Source organism: Leopardus geoffroyi, chromosome C3 (assembly GCF_018350155.1).
Source record: "Leopardus geoffroyi isolate Oge1 chromosome C3, O.geoffroyi_Oge1_pat1.0, whole genome shotgun sequence".
Taxonomy (NCBI): Eukaryota; Metazoa; Chordata; class Mammalia; order Carnivora; family Felidae; genus Leopardus; species Leopardus geoffroyi.
The window spans coordinates 74906348-74932418 of NC_059338.1; the positions used below are offsets into that span (position 1 = coordinate 74906348).

The 26071-nt window shown below is 53.5% G+C and overlaps 1 protein-coding gene across 3 annotated transcripts in view; it reads left to right on the top strand.

Annotated features, from left to right (window-relative positions):
* The window catches only part of COL22A1 (collagen type XXII alpha 1 chain), a 261626-nt gene that overhangs the window by 11940 nt on the left and 223615 nt on the right, over positions 1-26071 (top strand). For all 3 annotated transcript variants that reach the window (XM_045453570.1, XM_045453572.1, XM_045453571.1), the window contains exons 2-3: positions 9830-9968; positions 13293-13859. In XM_045453570.1, coding sequence (XP_045309526.1) covers positions 9875-9968; positions 13293-13859 — 661 coding nt within the window. In that variant the 5' untranslated portion in view covers positions 9830-9874. The remainder of the gene's footprint in view (positions 1-9829; positions 9969-13292; positions 13860-26071) is intronic.

Genomic DNA, 26071 nt, shown 5'->3' on the forward strand with positions numbered 1-26071 from the left:
ACCACAGGGCCTTGAGCAATGTCGTGGTCTGGGGTTTCCAGTCTGTGAAACGGGACAGTAACTCTGAGCACATGAGGCTATTGTGGGGCTTCCGTGGGACTGAGTAGATGGATGTCCACGCTGTGCACCTGCTGTGTGATTGGTGCTCAGAGACTTACTGGACTTCACGTTCGGATCCCTTCTCTCTGGGAGTGTCCACCAACCTTGAGGGGACTGGAGGGGGGCAGCGTGTTTCCTGCTTACCTGCCAGACCTGTCAGGCAGATGCAGGAGGTGATTAACAGTAATAATGTGGGGCCCCGGGGTGGCTCATTCAGTTGAGCGTCTGACTTCAGCTCAGGTCATGCTCTCACATTTGTGAGTTTGAGATCTGCGTCGGGCTCTGTGCTGATAGCTCAGAGCCTGGACCCTGCTTCGGATTCTGTGTCTCCCTCTCTTTCTGCCCCTCCCTTGCTCACACTTTGTCTCTCTCTCTCTCTCTCTCTCAAAAATAAATAAAAAAAAAAAAACTTTAGAAAATTAAAAAAAATAGTACTAATGCTAAGGAAGCCATCTTTGGACAACTGAAACTTGTTGGTATGTGGGAACGACACCGGTTTCTGTTCCCCATCTTTGCTCTCAGCTGTGCCTAATCAAAGTCCCTTTCTTTTTAAAATTTTTTCAATGTTTGCTTATTTTTGTGAGAGAGAGACAGAGACAGAGCATGCAGGGGAGGGACAGAGAGAGAGGGAGACACAGAATCCGAAGCAGGCTCCAGGCTCCGAGCTGTCGGCACAGAGCCCGACGCAGGGCTCGAACCCACGAACTGTGAGATCATGACCTGAGCCGAAGTTGGACACTTAACCGACTGAGCCACGCAGCCGCCCCCCCCCCACTGGGTTCTTGGGAGCAGGTGCAGATGATGAGGTGGGGGGGCGGGTGTCTGAGGGCTGGGGCCACTTCCCAGGCTGTTAGTTTCAGGAGTCCAGGAACTGATGGAGGCCTTTTACCCCTCCCTGCACCCCTCTTTCTGGATGTCTGGCTCCTTCCCATTATTCAGATCTCTGTTCAGTGTCCCCACCTCAGAGACTGTCCTTTCACAAAGAGTAAAAACTGTCCTACCCAAGTCATCTATCCCTTGACCCCACTGTGTTCAAATCAGTTATTCTCTGAAACCGTATTGGTACTTGTTTCCTGGGTTAGTTTTCTCCTCTTTTCCTGGAAAGCAGGCTCCAGGGAGGCAGGGATATTGCTCTGACCCAATGATTAAAACAATGCCTGGCACGTAGCCGGAGACTCGGGAAGTACTTGCTGAGTTAGTGAATCGACGACCGCGGACCGTGCAGGAGAGTGAAGCAGTGGGTGCCGGCCTCTGGGTGAGGATTGCCTTCCACGCCTTTCTGGGACCAGTTTAAGAAATATTTATTGTTCAAAGAATAGACAGAGCTGGAGTTTCATTCACAGATTTTAGCAATTGGGAGAGAAACCACTGGCATCTCGCCTCTTGTTAGGGGGAACAAAATAACGGATAGGAAATCTCTGTGGATTCCATAGCATAAAGAAGGAGACCACGTCCCTCCTCCAATTCTGTCTCCTTCAGTCAGAGGGATCCTGTGCTTTGGCGGGGTGGGGTTGAGCGGGTTCCACTTACATCTTGGGATGCCTGACTGAGGAGGACACATGACTGGACGCATGTTCTTGCCCAATGGCAGGACAAGTCTCCTGCGGGCTGGGTCCCTTCCTTGTCTCCCCTCCCACGAGGCACCTGGTCACACGCTGCTGTTCTCTGGAGGACGGGGACCGGTCCCCTCTCTGGTCCGGTGACACAGACAGTGAATCTAGGAGCACAGTGGCCCGGGATTTAACCCCAGTTCTGTCACCTCCTGGCCGTGTGATCCGCGGCACAGTCCTTAACTCTCCTGAACTTGAGACCCCCTTGCCAGCTTGTTAGGATGACCTAAAACAATGGAAGTGAAACCACCAGCATGGTGCTGACTCAGTCTACCTCTTGTCTCATTGTGCCTTTGTACGGTTGCCCGTCATTACCACAAACATGTTGGCTCAGCTGCCATTCTGTAGGGTTTTTTTTTTAATTAAAAAATGTCTTTAATGTTTAGTTTTGAGAGAGAGAGAGAGAGAGAGAGCAGGGGAGGGGCAGAGAGAGGGAGACACAGAATCCGAAGGAGGCTCCAGGCTCTGAGCTGTCAGCACAGAGCCTGATGTGGGGCTTGAACTCATGAACCATAAGATCATGACCTGAGCCAAAGTCAGATGCTTAACTGACTGAGCCACTCAGGTGTCCCTAAAATTTTTTTAATGTTTATTTACTTTTCCAGAATGTCACAGAGTTGGAGTCATACCATGTGTAGCCTTTGCAGATGGGTTTCTTTCACTTCCTGATATGCATTTAGGGTCCCTCCGTGTGTTTTCATGCCTTGAGAGCTCGTTTCTTTTTAGCGCCAAATAGTATTCCATTGTTTGTGCCACAGTTTACTTACCTGTTCACCTGCTGAAGGGCATCTTAAGTGATTCCAAGCTTTGGCAGTGATGAATGTGGGTGCTGTAAACATCCACGTGCAGGTTCTTGCGTGGACAGAAGTTTTCAGCTCCTTTGGGTAAATGCCAGCGAGCGTGATTGCTGGATCACCTGGGAAGAGCTCGTTCGGTTTGTGACAAACCCCCGAACTGTTTCCCAAGGTGACCGCGCCGTTCTACGTCCCCAGGAGCCGTGAGTGTGCGTCCCTGTTCCTGAGCGCGCGCCCCTGTTGCTCGGCGTCCCCGACAGGTGCTGTCCGTGCGCATGCTCCGGCCACGCCCAGAGGTGTGTGCTGGGATCTCGTATTTTACAGTTTTCTGACGCTGCGTGACGTGGAGCTTCTTTCCGTGTGGTTACTTGCCGTCTGTGCATCTTCTTTGGTGAAGGGCCTGGTAAGAACAGCGTCCCATTTGTTAAAATAATTTTTAACTTTATTTGAGAGAGAGAGAGAGAGAGAGAGAGAGAGAGAGAGGGAGCGCAAGTGAGGGAGGGGCAGAGAGCGAGGGAGAGGAAGAGAGACTCTTAAGCAGGCTTCATGCTTAGCTTGGAGCCTGACTCGGGGCTCAATCCCATGACCCTGGGATCATGACTTGAGCTGAAATCCAGAGTCTGACGCTTAACTAACTGGGCCACCCAGGTGTCCCCGTTGACCAATTTTTAAAATCAGGTTGTTTGGTTTCTTATTGTTGAGTTTCAAGCGTTCTTTGTATATTTTGGTAACGGTTCCTCATCAGGTGCGTCTTCTGCTAATATTTTCACGTACTCTGTGGCTTTTCATGCTCTTGAAGTTTGTCGGCATTGTTGTGTAGTTAAAAGTGCCCCGTACACAGTGCTCAGCATAGAAGTCCCATAAAAATACTGGATCGGAGAAGAGAGCAGAAATACAGAGGTACCCTAGTGTGTCCACTTCCATTCCTAGGTGTAAGGGGAAAGGGCCCACGCAGCATCAGAGGTGGGAGAATTCTCTTGCTATACCCCAGAGCTGTGATCACCCCCACCCTGTCCACCTTTCTGGGGGTGTCCCCAGCCCCACTTTCTCTTCCGAGCTCTAGACTCAGTTGTCTGTCTGTCTTTGGCTTCTCCACCTGGCTCCCTTCTGGTGCCTCAGACTCAGTCCAGGGGGAGCCCCTCATGCCCATGACCCGCAGTGACCAGCTCCAGTGCTTAAACTGGGAGTCTGGGCTCCCCACCCCCAAGTTCTCCTCTCTCCCCTCTGCTCCCTGCTGGTCACCCATATCATGGCGTCTGCAGTCATCCCAGGGGAGGTGGTCTGCGTCTCTTACTTGGCCCTGCACTGCCCTCCTCACGCCCCCCACCCCCCCGCCGCTCCACCTGGCACTCTGCAGGATGGATATCCATTCCTGTGCCTGAGACTTCCACTGGTCCCAGGAGTTCTCCAGGCGGTCTGGCCCCTTGCTCTGGGCACCACACAAGTCCCTAGGTGGTCTTTATGAATACTCTGTCCTCAAACCTAAATACCTGCCTCTCCACAAACCCTTACCTTCTCCTTTAGCCTTCATTCCTCCTGCAAAATACTGCCCCCCTTGCTTATCCCACGAGTGATCCTCGAAGGGAGACCATCCATTTCTGGTGCAGGCAACCCTTGTCCTCCTGGCTACTCCCCTCTCACCTTCCCAGGCTCAGCTCAGACATCACCTCCTCCAGGAAGCCTCCGCTGACCTCCTGGGCCTGAGGTCAGTGCTTGTCCTTCCTTCTACCAGAGCTCTGACCGCATGGAAATGTAAGCGTCTTCTCGTTTGTCTGTCTCCACCATTAGGCTGCAGTCCCTGCACAGAGTGTCCTATCCCACGGGCCTGGCACTTAGTAAGTGCTAACGTTAGCTCAGACTGAGAATCTCCCCTCAACATTGACTGTGGCAATGTTGGCCAACATTTCACTTTATAAAAGATTATCACACCCATCGCCTCATCTCCTCTACAGATCCGCGAAGGAGGGGATATCGTTCCCATCTTATAGGTGAGGAGACAAAGGATTGGAAAATCACAAAAATAGCGTGCCTTAAGCACTCACTGTGGTCAGGTATGGTTCTAAGCTTTTTACATGGAGTGACTCAGTTAATGCTTCCTGTCACTTGGGTATACCGATCTTACATGAAAGGGCTGAGGTCCAGAGAGGTTAAGTGACGCCTTTGATTTGCACAGCTAGGAAGAATTCTGGTCAAGAAGCTTCGTCATCATGCTTGCTGCCCCGGGAGAAGCCAGTGCCCCCGACGGTTCCCGGCGGACGAGAGGTACTCTGTACAGATTTGTTGACTGAGGAGGACTCCCTCCAGGTCACACAGAGCCAAGTTTGGATCTAAGATGCAGGCTTTCCAGTGCTCCCCTGGCTTCCCCATTTGGGCTCTCGAGCAGCCTTGCAGAGAGCAAGCCGTCCGGCTCCCTCTTCCCCACAGCCCTGCAGAAGGGCCCTGGGATCTCAGAGCTCAGTGGTTGGACTCCTCATGCCATGCTTCTGTGTCTCCACTGGATTCCTGCCCAGAGCATCGCCTGTCACCCTGGCAACATGTCAGCAGTGCCCCTGTCCACCCGGCCCCTCCCCCGCAGCGGGCAGCTGCCAGACCCTCTGTGCAGACCCAGTGTGCTCTCTGCCAGGGCTGCCCTCCAATGCACCAAATCTCATTTTCTCCCTTTAAATTGTGTTCTGCTCAGTGTCTCCCCCTCCCATCCCCCCCCCCCGGGAGCCTGAATAGGGAACACTGGTTACTATGGCAATCGGCTGGCTTGTGGCAAGAACTCGGCTCAGCAAATTAATTGCTGGACTTTTGGAGGCTAATGGCCGAGCTCTGCCTCCCAGGGACAGGGTGTGGCCTACATCATGCCAGCTGGGCAGCTGGGCCCTGGAGAGAGCTCAGAGACTGGAGGGAGAGAGAGGGAAGGAGGGAGAGAGAGAGAGATGGAATCATGGCACCCATGCTTTCTGGGACTGCCACCTGAGGTTGGCTGGGGAAGGCAAGGAGATGGGCTCCCCTAAACCCCAGCTTTTCTGCATACTTGGTCTGTGCTGGCACCTTCCCAGAAAGCATTTTGCGGAACCCTCACAGCACCCCGCTGATGTAGAGATCGCCCCCATTTTATGAGGATAAAACGGTCATTCATATAGCTAAGGAGGAAAGCCGGGACTCCATACCAGAATCTGCCCACCTCAGGGGGTATTTTGCCATGAACATTCCAGGTATTCCTGGGCAGAAGGCCATCGTGTCCTCTACAATCTCTTCCAGAGGAAACAAGCATAGGGAACATTTCCTAGCTCACCCCCTGAAGCCAATATCACTGCAATCCCCAAACCAGGCAAAGACATTCCAAGAAAAGAAAAAGACCAATATCTCTCATGAACATAGATGCAAAAGGCCCTAACAAAATATTAGCCGATTGAATACGAACATATATATAAGAAGAGGTATACACTCTAGCCACGTGGGCTTTATCAGGTCTCTAAGGCTGGGTCAGCATTTGAAAATCAGTTAATAGACTGATTTAGCCAAATTCTCTTCCCTCTGCTTATTTTCAGCTTTCTTCCCTACTTTTGCCCTTTATGTCCTTCTCTTCTTTTTTTCAATTTTTTAAAAACGTTTGTTCATTTTTGAGAGACGGAACAGAGTGTGAGCAGGGGAGGGGCAGAGATAGAGGGAGACGCAGAATCCGAAGCAGGCTCCAGGCTCTGAGCAGTCAGCATAGAGCCTGATTCAGGGCTTGAACTCACTGACCACGAGATCATGACCTAAAGTCGGGTGCTCAACCGACTGAGCCGCCCAGACGCCCTGTCCTTCTTTTCTTTCCTGTAAGCTGGGTGATCAGAATTTGGTTTCACTGACTGTATCCTTTGCTTGTTTGCCCACACTGTGTCTTTACTTAAGTAGTTAAGTGTTTCTCCAGCCAGGTTCCAACAGCCTGAGCTATTAGGAGCCTGGCCTCTGGTCAGATTGCCCGGGGACCGCATCCCGGCCCTGAGCGGTGGAGTCACAGGCAGGTGGCTAAGCCCTGGGTGCTGTTTCTCACACAGCACACTGAAGCTCCTGATACCTGCTGTTTGCCATGAACATTCCTGGGCTCTTAACCTGTGAGGCCCTCACCTGGTGTGATACTTGTTACGGTTCCAGCAGGAGAGGGCATGTTCGGTGTCCTTCCGGCCTGAGGCCAGTCCAGCTGTCATGACTGGCCGTGTGCATCTAGCGAAGTTGTCTGGGCTGCGGGCACCTGCCAGGTTCATCGCTGGGAGGTGGGGGAGCAGTGCGGCTTGCGAGTTTGCCGAGACCTCAGGGAGGGTGTTGGCAAAGGCATTGCACTTCCAGGGCACACAGTCGGCAGGCTCTCCCCGGCCCTTTCTCGAGAGGGAAACACCCAGACTGGGGATGCTCAGCCCAACCAGTACTCACTGGGCCCCACGTGGGGTAAAATAGCCAGCCTTTGAGACGGACGGTGGGGACACATGCCCCCCACCCCACCGGGGAGCTTACAGACAAGGGGTGATTGTCTCTGAGTGCCTTGGGTGGCCTTTCACACACACGTGTGCACACGCGTGCATGCACACACACACACACACACACACACACACACACACACACACACCTGCTCTTTGGCAGTGGGGTGTGCCCGGGGTATGTCCCCTGTTCTCAGCCTCAGCTTGCTCTCCTGTAAAGGGGGATGTCGACACCCGCCCCTTGGGGTCATTGTAAGGATGGAGAGGCACCGTGTGGACAGCTCAGAGGCTCTCAAGCGGTGCCAGGCTCGGCCCAGCTGCAGGGACCCTGTTTGGCGGGTGGCCTCAAGGAACAGGTCTGGGCTGGGTTGAAGCCTCAGCTCTGGCTCATGTCAGCCGTGTGGACTTGAGAGTGGTCGAGGCATCAGGCATCAGGCTAAGGGCTTTGCATGCAGTTTTATTATTCAGTTCCTACGACAGTCCCTCACAACAACCCGCTGTGGGGTAGGGTGTGTTATTATCTGGGTTTCGTATGTGGCCTTCGTCATGCTGAAGAAGTTTCCCTATTGTCTTAGAGTGTTGAGTGTGTTTATCGTGAAAGGCAGTTAGATGTTGTCAGGTGTTTCTGTATTGGTTGGGACACTGTGTGTCCTTTGCTCTCCTGGCGAGTGCATCACATGGGTTGGCATGTGTGTGTTGAACCAGCCTTGCATTCCTGAGCTGAATCCCACGTGGTGGCGGTGTATAACCCTTTCAGTGTGCTACTGAGTTCAGTTTTCTAGTCTTCCATTAAGTACGTTTGCATCTTGTTCATAAGAGACATTGGCCTGTTGTTTTCTCTTTATTTGTGTGTGTATTTGGGAAGTTATGTGACCAAGATTCCTCTAGAAACTTGGAGACTATGACTTGGAGGAAGAAGCCTGGTTTCCACAATGAGGGAAATTATCAAATTTCTTGAGCCCTGAAAAACACTGGACACTATGGCTGTTACCAATTTATCTCCTCCGTCCACATTCTTACTTATTTCATTTTAAAAAATGATGGCTCAGTAATTGGTGGTGATATTTGGATTTTATGTATCCACAGAGGTCATGGAAAGAGAGTGGGCTCAGTGCCCAGAAGGCGCTGGGGTTCCAGTCCCGGTCCATCCTCTGGTGACCCGGGGACAGACTGGTATCTTCTCCATCTCAGTCCCCTCCTTTGGCACATGGGGATGATGATTCCTGCCTTGAAGGGTCACAGGAGTTCGCTCAACAATCAGAAAGTACCTGGCACACAGCAGATAATCAATGGCAGCCATTCAGTTACTTTCATGGCTTTTTGAAATGTCCGTGTTCTTCAAATGAATGGCTCCTGGCCACCCGAGATGATGAGATGACGTGACCACATGGCTCACTACTGAATCTAATATTTATTTGTCAAATGTCCACTGTGTGCTGGGAACTATTCTAGGTTCTGGGCAACAGAAAGAACAAGGACGAGTCCGTGCGTTCATATAGCTTTGAAGGATGAGAAGGGTGGGCCACCCACGGGACTTGCCCTGACTCTGTGTCTCTTCTTCCCCTGGACCCTCAGGTCCTGACCCTTGGCCTCTGCCCCTTCATATACCATTTTGGGAAAGTGTCTTTCTTCTTGCTCCCGTGGCCACCTCCTGAGTATCATGCTTTTGGGGTATTGTCATTTGGGCAGTTGTATACCCTGTGCACTTGCGAGGTGGCCTTTAGTTCCCTGGCAAGACGAGGGCAGTTTGCCCTGAGGGTGGCAGGGACCAGCATGGGAATTCAGGAACCTGTCCTGAGAAGGGCCCACATACCTGTCCATGTGGCCAGGGACGTCTCCATGTGCCCTGCCTTCTCTCTCCTCTGGGACTTTGCACATGCTGTTCCCTCTGCCTGAAATCATCAACTGCCTCTTGTCTGATGGAGTCCTACTCTGTTTTCCAAAATTGGCTTGGGTGTCACTCATCCAGGAGTCCTGGCCTACCCCTGAAATAACCATGTGACAGCACCCCCTACCCCCTGCCGGTGCTCCTGTCACCCCCTGAACGTCCCTGTGCTGGTGTTTCTTATCCTGTCTTGCCCTGGCCCACGTGTCACCTGTCTCCCAGGTGTCATTGCCCTTGGGGAGGGTGGTTCAGAGTCCTTCACCTGCCCGCCCTCAGCACCTGGCACAGGAGGGCAACTGGTAAATAGCTCAGAATCCCATTAGCTGTTTTCCCTTTCCTGTCTCATGGCTTAAACAGTGACAAATACTTTTGGAAGCGGATATCCACATGAAAATAAGATACGTAGGAGAAATACACTTAGCTAGTAAATGTCATAGAGCAAAGAAATGCATCGAAAGTAAGAAAAATAAAAACCCAAACAAGGTCTCTCCTACTGAGTTGGCAACGACTGAGGGAATGATAACGTCCGTGCCGCCAGGGATGCAGTGAGGGGCTCCGTCATATGCCCCCGCTTGGCGGGAGCCGGTACAGCCTCTCCAGAGAGAAGCTTGGTCATTGCTGTCAGGGTCCTTTCAAGATATGTCACGGAGGGCCCTAAGGAAATAATTACATGCGGACAGAGGCTTAGGTACAAAGATGTCCTCCGGTAACATATCAGACAAATAAAACTGCCTGTCCCATGTCCCGACGTGGAGGTTGCAATCAGAACGTGGTGCTGGTGCCCAGGCACGGTCCCGCGGGGACGGCAGGTCCTCGGTGTGCGTTTGCTGGTGGCCGGAAGCAGGGAGGGTTGGGTGACCCCCGCGGGGCAGGCGTCCTGGGTTCGCTCGCACGAGGGCCACGTCGTTGGCTGAGAGAGAGGTCGGCGGGGGCGCGGAGTCCCTCCCACATGGGCCGGGGCCCTTCTCTAAAGGTGTTGTCTTGTCCACACAGGGTATGTTCCCGTAGAGCCTGGTGCCGCCTCCTTCTGGCCGAGAGATGCGTGTTCCCACGCGCGGGAGAGCCGTGGCCTGCCTCCTGTGGCTGCTGTTGCTGTGGAGCGGGGACGGCGGCTGTCGGGCCCAGAGGGCAGGTGGGGTCGCCATAGAATGTGCCAGACGGGGCACCGAGCAGCTGCTGTGCATGCCCATGCGTGGGGGTGCGAGAGAGTGAATGAGTGTGCAAGAGCCTGAGGCAGTGTGTTTGTGTGAAGGTTGTGAATGTGAGTACATGTGCACGTGTGAGAATGAGTGTGGATGAGTGTGCAAGGGTCTGGCCGAATGTGGTTGTGCGGGTGTGAGTTTGTGTCTAAACGAGCGTGAGCAAATGAGTGTGCATGTGCAAGAGTCTGAGGTGTGTTTGTGTGTACAAAAGTGTGTGAAATAACCTGAGCGTGTGTTTGTGTGAGCCTGAGTGTGCGAGCACATGTGTGAGGGTGGGTTGAGTGTGCAAACATGTGGGTGTGAGTCTAGGTACATGTGTGTGTTTGGGTGTGTGTGAGCATGTGGGTGAGTGTGTGTGCAAGTGTGTGAGAGCATGTGAGTGAGTGAGTGTGGGGGAGGGTGTGGGAGAAGAATGAGCTCTGAATACACGTCCCCAGTGGGCCGTGGGGTGTGCAGAGAACCCGCAGGACCTTGGGGACGGAGGGCAGGGGTAGGACGGTGTCACGTTGTCCTGCTCTGGGAGGGATTTGGGGGCACACTCCGGGGGACATGGACACGCTGGGGTCCAGCCAGAAGAGGCGGCCAGGACCGCAAGGGCAATGAGACTCTGGAGGAGACGGGGGAGAGGGGAGTGGGAAGTTCACTGCGGAAGAGGTGGCCGGGGGCAGGAGGGGTGAGGTGTGGCGGTGGTTGGTCCACGCGCCTGAGGGCCTCCTGGGGAGGGTGCCATCGGCGTGGAGGCATGAAGGAGGGGTCAGGAACATGAGCCGGTCGGTATCAGGGCGCCGAGCACAGAGCCTGCTCTCTGGGGTCCTCGAGCAGGGGGGTCACCGGGCTCTAAAACACAGCCCCATTTTGCAGATGTGGAACTGAGGCACAGACAGGCCTGAAGCCCCCAGCAGGGGAGGAGAGGGAACACAGGCAGGTGCCCGCCTGAGCCACGCCAGGTTTCTGAGCCTGCAAAGGAAACACACCCAAACAAAAACCCCAGGGCTTGTGTTTCGGTGTTGTTTTCCCCAACTCTCCTCATGTATTTCTCTGCCCAGCTCAGCTAGCTGGGAAGACAGCAATGACCATGGACGTCCCGGTCTTCATGGGAGGAGTGTGGGGCTCTGTGTCCACTGAGACGGTCCTGAGAGCACAGTGACACATGGGATTATTAAAACAGAAGTGCGGGGGTGGGGCAGCAACCATCTCTCCCAAGCTCTCATTTTATAGAGTCGAACACGTGGGGCCAGAGGGGGGCGGTCACCTGCAGGGCTCACACACACGGCCCTTACCTGTGGTAGAGCTGAGGGCACCGGTCCTGGGGTCAGGGCCCTTCCTGAGACACACACTTAATTCTCACGTGCACATGATGCAGTCCCTTCCCTGACCTGTTCCCCCCCACCCCCCGAGAGAATGTACTCAGAGCTCCAAAGGGCCCCTGGGTGAGACCTCAGGCACAAGAAACCTTCTGCACCCTTAAAACAAATGTGCTCAATGGGGCGCCTGGGTGGCGCAGTCGGTTAAGCGTCCGACTTCAGCCAGGTCACGATCTCGCGGTCCGTGAGTTCGAGCCCCGCGTCGGGCTCTGGGCTGATGGCTCAGAGCCTGGAGCCTGTTTCCGATTCTGTGTCTCCCTCTCTCTCTGCCCCTCCCCCGTTCATGCTCTGTCTCTCTCTGTCCCCAAAATAAATAAACGTTGAAAAAAAAAAATTAAAAAAAAAACAAAAAAAACAAATGTGCTCAAGGATTTCAGCCCACAGGCTGGGTCCTGCTTGGTCCACGGCAGCAATTACCCTGCCCGGGCTAGAACAGTATTGTCCCAAAGACAAAAAGACGACCTTTTGTGTCAAGGAGAAAAACTCCCCGGGAATTATCTCTTGAGTCCACACATCTGGGCAAGAACTCCAGAAGCTCTAATCCTGTTAGGGAGCCAGCCGGTGAAGGTGGGGGGATTTACCTCTGCTCCAGGCAGCACAATGCAGCATGGGTTTAAAAGGTAGATGTGGAAAATTCAACAGTGGCCCTGGCTTAGGTGGGAATAGGGATAAGGAAGTATCTGTGTGTGTGTGTGTGTGTGTGTGTGTGTGTGTGTGTGTAATACATGCAGAGTTCTTGTTTTTCTGTTTTTTGAACTTTAAAAAAATTTTTTTTAATGTTTATTTACTTTGGAGAGAGAAAGAGGGAGAGAGAGCGCAAGGGGGGGAGGGGCAGAGAGAGAGGGAGACACAGAATCTGAAAGAGGCTCCAGGCTCCGAGCTGTCAGCACAGAGCCCGACGCGGGGCTCGAACTCACGGACCCCGAGATCATGACCTGAGCCAAAGTCAGAGGCTCAACTAACTAAGCCCCCCAGGTGCCCATGAGTGAAGTATATTTTACGTGGTCTATAATGCTGGCATGCTGTGAACTGTTCAAACATCCAACGAGAGTGCTGGCTAAATAAATTACGTGCACCTGTGCAGTGGAATCCCTACAGCCGTGGAAACTGGCCGCATCACCCTGGAGATGGGTTTCTAGCACATCGCAGGAGGTGCAGAAAACAGCCATGTATCAGTGTGTCCCACGTGCACTAGGAACTATGCAGAAACACAAACTAACAGGTATACACGCTGCGGGTCGGCAGTGCTGACTCTCCGTAGCTGGAAACATAAGCATCGAAAACATTTTTTTTTTTTTAATTTTTTTTTTTCAACGTTTATTTACTTTTGGGACAGAGAGAGACAGAGCATGAACGGGGGAGGGGCAGAGAGAGAGGGAGACACAGAATCGGAAACAGGCTCCAGGCTCTGAGCCATCAGCCCAGAGCCCGACGCGGGGCTCGAACTCACGGACCGCGAGATCGTGACCTGGCTGAAGTCGGACGCTTAACCGACTGCGCCACCCAGGCGCCCCAGCATTGAAAACATTTTTGATTGCGTTTTCTGCAATCCTGCATTATTTGTAGTAGGTTTAAACAAACAAACAAACAGTGCAGTCACTGTGTAACCAAAACCAAAACTATTTAGGAAATCGGTACAATGGTGTTCCCTGAACGTTGACCCCTTTTATGCAAGGGGTCACACGTTGGCAGCTGAACCTCACAGCAAACTTGGGGACGCTCATCACCATGAGAAGTTAAGGAACCGAGGTTTTGCAGCTTTAAGGCAGCCAGACCAGGGCCCCCAGGAGTGCGCGACCCCCCCCCCTCCCCCCGCCAACCCCTCCAGGCCCAAGGGCATGACCTCTCCCAGTGCATTTGGGCCAGGTCGCCCTTCCTCTCCCCCTGCAGGCTGCAAGACCGTGCACTACGACCTGGTCTTCCTCTTGGACACCTCCTCCAGCGTGGGCAAGGAGGACTTTGAGAAGGTGCGGCAGTGGGTGGCCAACCTGGTGGACACCTTCGAGGTGGGTCCCGAGCGCACCCGCGTGGGCGTGGTGCGCTACAGCGACCGGCCGGCCACGGCCTTCGAGCTGGGCCTCTTTGGCTCGCGGGAGGAGGTCAAGGCGGCGGCGCGGCACCTGGCCTACCACGGCGGCAACACCAACACGGGCGACGCGCTGCGCTTCATCACGCGCCACAGCTTCTCGCCGCAGGCCGGCGGCCGCCCCGGGGACCGCGCCTTCAAGCAGGTGGCCATCCTCCTGACCGACGGCCGCAGCCAGGACCTGGTGATGGACGCCGCGGCCGCCGCCCACCGCGCGGGCATCCGCATCTTCGCCGTGGGCGTCGGGGCGGCGCTCAAGGAGGAGCTGGAGGAGATCGCCTCGGAGCCCAAGTCCGCACACGTCTTCCACGTGTCCGACTTCAACGCCATCGACAAGATTCGCGGCAAGCTGAGGCGCCGCCTGTGCGAAAGTGAGTGGGTGCGGGGGGCGGGGGTGCTGAACTGCTCAGCGGGGAGGGGTGGGGGGCAGGTGGCAGGAGCAGGGAATAGGGGCCAAGGGCAGGGGGCAGGAGCAGGGGACAGGGGCTGGTGGCAGGGGACGGGGTAGGGGCCGATAGCAGGAGCAGGGGACAGGGGCTGGCGGCGGAGGCAGGGGCGCGTGTCGGGGCAGGGGCTGATGGCAGGCGCAGGCCGCAGTCCACGTGCCAGGGCTCAGTGACCGGGGAAAACCAGTTCGGCACTGGAGGCGGGGCCCATACCCTGGCTCCTCCCCAGGCTCCGCCTCCAGGGCGCAGGCTGGATGGAAATTAAAATGGGGCTGGGTCCTCAGCCCTGCCTACCCTGAGAGACTTAGAGATGGTTAAATGCAAGGCAGTGGGATCTGCATTTCTGTGGTGGGAACATATCTGCTACCTCCATGGCTGTTGAGGTCAGAGCCCTACACACAAAGCCCTCCCCCTAAGGCACATGGCAGGTGAAATATATGGGGCCCTCTCCTCTCCCCAGGGATTGCCTTGAGAGGTGGGCCAAGAAAATGGGCACAAGGCAGTTTCCTGTGACCCCCAGCCAGCCACTTACATGGTTGGGCACTGCTTATCTCAGAGGCCAAGTGCTGTTGACCTGGTGCCCTGAGATAACCCGAGGTTGTCTGGAATCTGTTGACTGTGGCTAGGGATGGGGGGTGGGGGAGGTTGGGCAGCAGGCAGGGATCTGACCATGAAGGCTGACCTCCAACATCCTTGTTGGATCGTTCCCAGGACAGCCTCCCCCAAAGGACAGGAAGGGAGAAGTGGGTTTTCCGTGCACTGGCCTGTGTCCAGCTTCTGTTCCGCCTGCTGCATTGGGGTGATATTTGTCCTTCCTGGGTCATGACCAGTGTTTGGTACCCACCCCCCCGGGGCCCCCCCAGCCTCCAAGACCAGCAGGTAGGGGCTGGGAGCAGAGTCCCAGCCTCTGCTTTGCTGACTACTTCCAGGGACTGAGAACGCCACCCCTTGTCGGGGACAGGGAAGCCTTGGGGTTGGGGCCAGTGGTGGGAGCAGCTGGCCATGACTTGGGAGAGCCGTGAGGGTCTGCTCCCAGGAAGGGGCCTGGCCTGCAGCCCTGTGAGAAAACAGCTAAGCTGTGTCTGAAACAGAAGGCCCTCGGGCCCTTTACCTTTCTGTGACTCTTTCCTCTGTTGGCCCCGCTCTACTTAATCTCCACTCACTTATTCGTAGATACGTGTTGGAGATCTAGTGTGTGTGGGGCCTTGTGCTGATTTCTGGGCCTGTAGACAAAGAGAAGACAAAGCCCCTGCCCTTGGAGTGTTCATAGTCTAGATGGCAAAAAAGACTCATAAAAAGGGATTTCATACAGTGGGGGTGACCTTAATAAACGTGCCACAGAATTTCAGGGGGTCCTACTGTGTTTGTGCTCGGTGATGACCCTGAGAACAAGGGAGGACTTCCTGGAGGAGGTGACACTTAGACCATTTAGCAGGACATGCCTGAGCTGTAGGATGAGGGACTGGGGGGTGGTATGATGCAGTCTGTGAACAATCATGGACCTGTATTGCCGTGGTAAAGGAGGGAACTCGGCTTGGTGGTTTTGTGTGATTGTCCGACTCTCAGTAAAGGAGGGCCTTGTGTGCTCAGATGAATTGTGGAAGGGTTTTGTGCAGGGGTGTGACACAGTCAGATAGGAGACCCTTTGTAGGACAGCTGGAGAAATTCAGGGACAAACGGTGCTGGGGATAGATGGAGCACGAGGACTATACCCATTCCACAGATGAGGAGATTGATGCCCTGAGTGCCAAGTGAAGGAAACCTATGCAGTAGTGTAGAAGGCGTTGGCCATGGACTTTCCCTTGACCCGCATTGCAACCACGCACATCATGGCGATCTTTTCACAGCATGCAGCCTGCTAGGCTCCCGGAAGGGGCAGCTGTTAGGCCAGTAGCAGGAGCCAGTCAGGATGGGAAAGAGCAGGGAGGCAGGAGAGGCAGTGTGGTAGGGCCAGGGCTCAGGACTGACTCTGAGCTGACGAGAGTCAGGCCCAGCCGGGAGGCCGAAGTCCCACGTGGTGGCTCATGGGTGCTCCTCTAGACCCTGCCCGCTGGCATTGTGTCTTCCTGCTGGCCTCGGTCCAGACTGGTTCTCGAGTTGGGCCAAGCAGAATGTAGATTCTGAAGAACTTCCATGCCTGGGGGTTGGTTCTAGGAATGGTGAGGACAGCCCCAGAGAGGCCAAGTCACTGGGCTGTGCTCCCCAGTTAAAGCAGGGCTGGGGATGGAATCCGGGGCTTCAGCCTCCATGCGCTGGCCGCCCCCCACCAGGCCCCGGGACTCAGGTTGCGCCATCGCTGACCTCGGTTCTGAGTCGAGGACAGCGTTCCGCTCACAGGCAGTAGAGGACCCCACTCTAACGGGCTTGGGGAATAATGCAGATTGATCTCACACACGACAAAGGCCAGAGGTCAGGCGGGCTTGAGTGGTGAGACCAGGCCTCGCTCAGCTCCTGCCGTTTCTAGGTTCTTTCTTGGCCTAATCCCATCCTTGGCAGCCTTTTGTATCTGGGTCCTGGCACAGATGGCTCACTGAAGAGGGGTGGGGTCGGTGAGGGATACTGAGACCCTGAGAATGGGCAGCGAGGGGAGCTGGCTGATGGCAAGGGCGGAGGTGTGTCCAGACCCCCGGGGGGGGGGAGGAGGCCGTGTGACAGGAGCCGAAGTCCCCTCAGGGAAGGCACCTGCTGCCTCAGCTATGGCCTAGAGGGAGCAGGAAGGAAGCCCCCACCCGCCCTCTGTCCCTCCCCTCGTCTCCCCTCCTCCCCTGGCCTGAGCCTGTCTGAGGGCAGCCAACAAGGAGCCCAGGTGATGGCGTCATAGTAGCAAAGGAGGGGAGAACAGGTGTGTGGGGGGGCACATGGGGCTACCTGTGGAGAATGTTAGGGCCATGTGAGACTCCAGCCCCAGGACAGACAAGACTGGGGCCCAGCGTGCCTGGATTTGGTCTGACAGAGAAGTGTGAGCCTGAGACTCTCCCTAGACCAAAACTGTAGCTCCAGAGTGGAAGGAGGCTGACTGGGGCCTAAACTACATGACCCTGTCCTAGTTTCCATCCCCACCCCTCTCAAGGGAGGATGTGTGACCCATGCAGGGAAACAGAGGCCCTGTAACCAAGAGAAGTGGACACTGATATTGGCCAGCCGGGGACACCACATATTCCCCATGACAACGCTCAGAAAACTCACAGTGGCCGGGGTCCTCCAAATGCCTGAACAGACGGAAGATTTAAGTTATGCTCAGCTGTCTGGAGGGAATCTGCTTTTGTAAATACAGATGTAAGCTGACTAGGGCCTGGTCTATTCTGGTGATGAATGAAACAAAATCCCCTTACAATTGCTTCAATTAGAAACAAAGCAAAATAAAATAAGATAGCTAACAGTAAGATACCGAACCGCATCAAGTAAGATTAAATCCAGGAGCATCACAAAATCCAAATGACCATAATTCCCTGGGCACAGAGGAGATGCCTTTGGGTGACTTCGGAACTCAAATAGGAGCTGTTCTGAATAGGGGCTTTGCACTGATGATCTGGAAATTCGCAGACTAACGACGTGGGGTTTTTGGTGTAGTGATCATTCAGTTGGATCCGACCTACTCATTCATTCATTCGGCAACTACACACTGAGTGATTCCTCCTTTGGGGGACATGCCAAGGGCCAGGATGCGGTGATGGATCGGACATTCTTTTTTGTCCTTGGGGACCTTTTGTCTCCTTGAGACGGCAGGAAAGTGGCGGCTAATTACACGATGGAGTGTGGACACTGTTACCACGTGCAATTTCATGTGTCTGGTAGTTTATCTGCCCGGGGTCTGTCTTCACATACAAGAATAAGCTTGACGAGGGCAAACTCTGTTCCTTGTGGTTTCCGAGTGCCCGGAACAGAGCCCGGGAAGTGGAAGGAGCCGCCTAGACCTAAGGGTGGAGACTGGCGGTTAGTTCTGTTTGCTGTTGTGATATGCATGTTAGAAGTACTGCCCTCTTCCAAATGCAAAGAATAAGAATATTCGGCAAACCCGACGTCATTCCCAAAAAGAATTGAAATATTGAACTCACCCGTATTTTGGCGAGCAGAGACAAATGGTTAGATTTTGAAGGCTGGTGAAGGTCTGGAAAAGGTGGGCTGGCTGGGATGGGCTAAATCATGCCAACGATGCCACCCGGCTTCGTCGAGTGGGACAGACCCAATGCCACCGGAGGTGAACGAATGGAGCCAGGGTGTCTGTTGTTCCCTGAGCACCAGACGCTGCTGCTGCTGCTGCTGTTGCTGTTGATGGACTGAGGTCCAACTGCATCCAGAACCCATTTTCCCTCCAGCTTGGCCACAGATGGGAGGCAGGGTGGCTCTGAGGGACAGCAGGCTCCCCGGGGCTGCCCTTCAGAGGGGAAGATGAACCTTAGGTCATGCACAGGGGGTGAGGGGCCAGTGTCTGCAGCCCTAAGGCAGCACAGGTTGGGGTCTGTGAGCCGTGGCTGGGTTGGTCTGGAAGCCCAGCTGAGAGGGACCAGGTGAGCCGAGGAGGGGGCAGTGTGGGAACAGGAGGGGACCTGAGACGGACAGAACATCTCTGGGGTGGTGGTTGTAGAAGCTTCTCTGTCCCAAGTGTCTCTGGCCACCTATGGACCTGACCTGTTTTTCTCAGGATTTCGAGATGCCTTTGTTCAACACTCTGCTAAGAGCTGCATTCGAATTCCAGCCTGCTATCCTGCCACCTAGGTCATGGCTGCAAATAGGATACTTTGTGCTGCTAGTTTATTTGTTCCAATGTGTTTACGACTTAACCCTGTGCTTACATCCACTGTCAGGGTTCACGTGTGCCACACACACCCAGTGCTGGCTTGCACTGTGACTGCCCCTGAGTGTCCGCGATGACTGGGTCAGAGACACTCCCCAGGGTGGCCCGGCAGGCAAAGAGGAGATCTGGGAGTTTACCCCCAGTTCTGTCTGACCCAGGTCCTGAGTCCTTTCCAGGAAGTTGTGGTGTTTAGGGAGCATCTTTAAATCGCCATGTCATTAATGTCTCCCCAAATTCCCAACACAGATCTCCTGGCTCTCCCTATGCTGTGGGCAGCACTGAGGCACAGGGGGCCTGCATGGCTTGTCAGGGGGTCACAGGGAGATGTGACCGTGTCCACCGCCCTGAGTCAGGCCTGCCAGGCCGCCCCTCTGTGATCCTTTGGATTTCTGATGCTGAACGGTGCTGGTTCCTGCTGCAGGCCTGGCTCACATGGGGACCAGTGGCTGTTTGCTGAGCAAACGAGTAAAGCTAACAGTGTGTGGCTCACTGTCCCCCCGGCCTTGGGCTCATGCAGGGAGGTGCCTCCATGTCGTGGCATCCGCTTCTGCCTCTGCGGCCTGACCAGGTTCCCAGGGGACTCAATCTCAGCCTGGCTTCCTGCAGTGTGTGGGGCGGAGGCTGCGGACGGGGCCCAACCCCAGAGCACTGGCTGTAATTAAGAGCTTTCTCCACCCCGGGCTCTGTCGTGGCCACAAAACAACCTTTATATAGCTTATCGGGTGGCGTGAGTGAGCCTGTGGAATGCCAGCTGGCCACAGCTGGACCCTCCTCCTCCTTCTATTTCAGGGACACTCGGTGGTTGTCCTCTCTCCACTCTCCCATGAGCAGGAGCCTCTTTCCTGGGTCCTGTCTCTTAGCTCCCAGGCTGAGACCCTAGTGTGGGTTTCCCATGTTTCTGTGGTGCATTGTCATAGGACACGTGGTCACCCTGTCTCTGTCTCTTGTTGGTGTGTTTGTGCTTAGCTGTATTGCTGTTCCAATGAGAGTCCAGACTCCTGGATATTATACTTACCAATATGGTGGGAGGGGAGAGGCGGGGAGAGAGAGGGAGACTGACTTGTTTTGTGTGGCAGGGAGATTAATTTTATCGTTCCCCTGTGACTCTCACTGGAAAAATGTTGGCATCTGTACCCCAGCTCTACATTTAATCAGTGGGTGCCCCTGCTTTCGTTCCGTCCCCACAAGCCCGGCTCCCTGTGTGCAGGGTGAGTGCCTCCTTACGCACTCCTTTGTCATGATGGGGCACAGGTTAGCCCCGCTGTGGGCACTGTGGCCATCGAAGGCTCACCTTGCTCTGTACTGTGCTCATCAACAGGCCATCGCCTTGTAAGTGAGTTATTAGGTTCACTTGATAATTTGTTTTGTCCTTTTTTCTTTTTGTGGTGCGTTTTCAGTAAACAACACAACTTATTTACATAGTTAGGAATGGACTGGATGGAGCTTTAAAGACACCACCTGACAACTGTGGATGTTTTTTTTTTTTTTTTTAATTTTTTTTTTTCAACGTTTATTTATTTTTGGGACAGAGAGAGACAGAGCATGAACGGGGGAGGGTCAGAGAGAGAGGGAGACACAGAATCGGAAACAGGCTCCAGGCTCTGAGCCATCAGCCCAGAGCCTGACGTGGGGCTCGAACTCACGGACCGCGAGATCGTGACCTGGCTGAAGTCGGACGCTTAACCGACTGCGCCACCCAGGCGCCCCAACTGTGGATGTTTTAAGGACTCTACAGTATTGGGTTATTTTTTTCCCGACACATTGTAATGGATCCCCCGTTATCTCACAGACATTGTTCTGAGGCGCAGGGTTCCTCCTTGAATAAGACACCTGTGATCCTGCATGTAGAGTGACATTCCTAGAGGAAGTCCCCTTGAGAAGAATTGAGTTGAGCTTGGGATGGCAAGGATCAGTCCATGCCCAGAGCTCCAGGCAGAGGCAGCTGGGGTAGGTAGGCGTGCAGTCTGCGTGCTGGAGGAGGGGGAGGGGTTGTTACCCCCCATTTCAGGAGGTGGAAATTGAGGCTTCGTTTCCCGGCTTAACATTTCCAGGTGTGTGCAGTAGAAGGAGTCCAGCCACGAGTCTTCCCTTGGCCAGAAGTAGAGCCTGGAACACTCTGTCCCCTTGATGACCGGTAGTAATGCCCAAGAAAAGGGCTTTGGGTCAGCCGTTGGCATGCCTGGGTCACACATCCAGCCTGAATTTCTTTGGGCCTCGTCTCCCTCTGGACCTGAGTGTTGTAGTCCTCAAAGAAGGCACAGCCTGCTGGTGGCATTGACCCCAGTGACCACTTCCTTCTGACCACACTCCTGCCTCCATCCACATCCTTCTGCTTGCCCGGAGACTGGTGGTACCATCAGGACACACACCACACACACACACTTGCACTCGCAAACCCTATGCACACACCACATACAACACACACACCACACATGCACACACACATCACGTGTCCACAACACAAAACCACACAGACACGTGCACATCTATACACACACCACATACAACACAAACACCACACACACACACACACAGACATATATTCTCCTTCCCCAACACACACACATGCACACTCATCACACGTCCACAACACAAACACCATATGCACACCTATACACGCACCGCATACAACACAAACACAGAACACACACATATACACACAGACATATATCCCCCTCCCCAACACACACACGGGCATCTGGGAATGTGTGTGGCCGCAAGACCCAGCTCGTCCTCTGGATGGATCTGAAGGCCCGGGAGGAATCTGTGGCAGCATCAGCTGTGGGATTGGAGCCGCCACGTGGATGTCTGTGGCTTGGCCCTTGGGACCACATCAGCCTCAAGAAGCAATTCTGGCCAGGCCCGCCCTTTACCTACGGGTCATGGGGAGTTTCTCCTGGGAAAACTTGTGATCAGGGTCACTCCCTAGAAATTGTAATCGTACTGCCTAATTCTGATGATGTGCTGGGACATTTCATAAGAAAATTATGGGAAATGATGGAAAACTGAAGCCAGCCTTCAGTTATTTTTAATTTGCACACATCCGGGAAGGCGAGTGTCCCCAGCTGTGCCCAGCCAGGCCCGTGCCTGGAAAGGGTCCCTGGGAGCTGTTCAGTGTGTGCCCCTGCCTGACTGCTGTCTCTTCCTGAAACCAAGACCCATGTGTCAAAACTGGACATTCTGCCTGTAGCCCCTTAGGGCCAGGGAGTGTGTCCCACTGTGCTGGGGAAGGGGGGGAGCGTGTGCGGTCACATCCTCCACCCTCTGGACGGACTACCACTCACGTTATTTCTGGGTCCTGGCTTCTCACGTACTGTCTCCCTCGTGCTGGACTCCGCATGTGCCTGCATGTGTGTGCCTGCAGGCGGTTCCTCCAAGAGTGTGCTCAGACAGGGCAGTTCCACTTCGCTGGAGCTGGCGCTCGTCACGCCCAGCTCTGCCTCCCCGCCCTCTGAAAAGTCAGGCCAGGTACCTAGCGTCTTTCCAGCCTCCTTCCGGGCGTACAGAGAGGATGCTGGCACCATTCTTACGCTGTGGAGTGTCGTGGGGGTCTCATGGATTGGACATGGGAAGCACTGGGCACAGTGGTGGCCCTGAGCACATGCTATGCACTTTGCTTTTGCTATACACACACACACGCACACACACACAGATACACCCACATACACACATGCACACACATATGCACATACGTGTGTGCACACAATTAGCTGTATTCACATACAAATACATGTGTGTACACACATACAAGTATATGCACATGTGAATGCACACAAGTATATACATGCACACATATGCACTCACGTATATGCAAACATGTATACACACATGTGCACACACATATTCATATGCATATGTATATGTGCATGTGCACATATAGAAATACAAATGTATCCACAATACACATATATACACACATGTATACATGCACAAATATACATATGCATGCATATGCACTTACATACATGCAGACATGCATGTACACATACACATGTGCACACATACATGCAAGTATATACACATGCATACACACATGCACATACATACGTGTACATAAGCGCACATGCATGTATATATGTACATGTGTGGAAACACACGTGTATACACATATACACGCATGTGTGTACATGTGAAATTTGTGTATACATATATAACTTACATATAACACATACACAAATTTTATCTATGTATATGTGCACGTGTACATATACTATTTTCTGGAATGGTGATTGAGTTGATTACCTTTCACTTAGGGCGGTGTTTCTCAATCTTTCTTTTTTTTGTTGTTATGTCCGCTAAACGACTCTGTATAAATGTTGCATTTTCCTCCCAGTTGCCTCCTTCTCTGAGATTGAATACAGTCTGTTTATGCTGCTTGAGCTTGGGTGGGCCCAAGCCATGGGATCTCCTTGACTTGCTCACCCCCTCCCTTGAGCAGTGTTTGCCCCTGGGAGGCAATATGGCCCCTGTGAGAAAGCATCGTTTCGGGTGGAGGGCAGGAGTCCAGGACGAGAATTCAGGGAAGGCCTGGGTTCGGATCCTGCCTTCTGTCCCTCAGGAGATGTGACTTTATAGTCTTCTCGTTTAGCAGATGGGACTCAGATCTAAAAGCCTGGGTTAAGTCCAGGTTTCTGTTTGGACAGATTACTTTCTTAAGCTTTAGTTTTCCCTGTTAAATGGAAATGGTAATAGTACCACCTACTCCCTAGAGCAGGGGGAATATGCACTTAAAAGGCCCCCTTTGGAGCTTGTACGCAGGGGACTCATAGTTTCTGCATTGCCAAGACCCTGATCTGAGGCAGGGGAACTGGAGTGGAATCCCAGCTCTGCCACCTGCCAGCTGGGGACCCCTCAGCAAGGGCATCACCTCTCAGACACTTGATTTCCTCGTGTGTAAGTTGAGATGATATTTACCAATCTGGCAGCTCATTGACTGTGGTTCTTATTATCATGGTGTTATTGCACGATTTTTATGCAAAGCCTGTATGAAATAGAACTTGCCAAACATCAGAGTGCCCAAAGGTGACGGGGCAGGATCTGAGCCCTCTGTCACAGGAAGGGAATCTAGCAGAGTCTAGAAGTTCATGGATCCTGAGCTCTGTAATGGACACCGGCCCATTCAGGAAGGCAAGACTACAGCCCGCAGAGCAAATCTGCCCAGGCACCAGTTTTTCAAATTAAGTTTTGCTGGAATATGGCTTGCCAGCCTGTTCACATATTGTCCATGGCTGTGTTCCCACCACAACCTCGAGCTGATCAGTTGTGACAGAGAGTGCATGACCCACAAAGGCTATTTGCACTCTGGCCCTTTACAGAAGAAGTTTGCTGACCCCTGACAGTGTGTTCTGAGACGATGGCTGGCAATCTGAAGTCACTGTCACTAAGTCTTCTGTGACCCTGAGTAGGATATTTTATGGAGGCCTCGGTTTCCTCCTTGGGTGTTGAATGGGGTGAGTGGGATTCCCCTTAGAGGCTCCCTCTCCTCTAGCACAGTCAACAGTCGTGCTACCCCCATGTGTGCAGCTGCATTATGGATGCCTGCTCTGTTTGTCATTTTTAGGGGTCACCCAAGATCCTTAAGAAAGCCTCCTACCTTCCCTGGCCTCAGACAAGGATTCACATCCCAACTGGACTGGACAGGGCCCTGGGTCAGATGCCAATCAGTGTCCTCCCCATGGCACTGACTTGCCACAGGGCCTCGTGCCAGCCACAGCACCCCTTGTCCCTGGTGCCGTCCCACGTAAGCACCCACATGGGCAAGACCATCTCATTTACTGGGGTTATGTCATGCCAGGCGCTTTAGAAGCTCACAGAGGTTGGACTACGTGTTTCACACGGTGGTTTTAGTTTAGAGTTGAAACAGGGGTACAATCTAGTGGCCACAACTAAATTAGTACTACTTGCAAAATGTAAATATGCATACACACAGCCTCTCTATATATGTCTGTATAGGAATATGCATCCGTATAATTAAATACGTTGGAGAAAGTGCAATTTTGAGAGCCTCTCACATCCTGCGGCTGACCTCATCCTAGCTGAACTTCATACTTGCCAGAGAGCAAGTGGGACCCGGGCGTTACACAGCGTCTAGGGGCTTTCCAAGAAGAGTTGGCTGAGTAATTGCAATGCTTCTGATACAAGTTCACATTTAACTGGAAAGTGGAAGGAAATCTGCTGGTAAAGCAGGTTCTAGGTGACTTGTTTTGCTGTAAAACGTGTCTGTCTTTGTCCTTTTAATTATAGGCTCTGGTTTCTTTGAGTTCACCATCCAACCCCCCACCCCCACACAGACACACACATACACTAAGACACAGGGCACACGCATGCACACGCACGCTACTCTGCTGTTTACCAGCTGTGTGGATTTGGGCAGAGGACTTAACCTCAGTTTCCTCATCTGGAAACCAGCATGCAGAACTCTCCCACGTAGGCACATTGCGGAGATTCTGTGAATGTTGAGTGTATGGCCTGAGTGAGTGTAGAGCCGGTCCTCACTGCCCCCAGGTCCCCTGGTTCAGAGGGGCATCAGCCAGCGTGCAGAGAGGCCACAAGACTAACGAGTAAACATACAGGAGGCAGAGAACGCAGCCAGCTCCTGGGGCCCATTCCCACATTCCTACCCTCCTCGCCTGGTGTCCTCAATGCAGAAATTTAGTCGTTGGAGGTGAAAATCACCCGTTGACGCAATTCTCTGCTCACTGGAACCTGGAGGTAAAATGGGCCGCAGAAGTCTTCATGGTTTCACATCAGGCCCAGGTCCCTGTGCTGGGATCAGGAGGGAGAGGGGCCCTGGCCGGCTGGACCCGTGCAGGCCAGCTTCTCACCCTCCTCCTTGCTTTGCGTGAGAGCGACACCTTGGTGCACATTCTAGAAGGGGTGTCTAGGAACGTCTGACTGGGAACTCTGGCTCAGCAACGGATTATCCTGACATCACACAGGTGATCAGCCTGTGCGGCACATTCTATTGTCACTAGGTAGGCAACTGGGCCTGGCCCAAGGGAGTCTAAAGCTCTGTGGTCCACGAGGCATTTGTGGATTCGACGCCACAAAGGGCCTCAAGCACCTAAAACCATGTTTTTTTTAGATAAAGTAATTTGTTGTCAACAGAGGCGATATATACAACGGAAGATGGTGAACAGGAGGGTGGGAGTGAGCGGGGTTCCCATGGGCTTCTTCGGCTCCCTGGTCTAGGAGCTTGAACAGGCGGGGGAGAGAACGGACAGGTGGTTGCTGGAGGGGGTGGGGGGAATGGAATCGGTGAAGGGGGATGAAGAGGTTTCAACTTCCAGTTATAAGGTAAATAAGCGATGGGGATGAAAAGTACAGCGTAGGGAAAATAGTC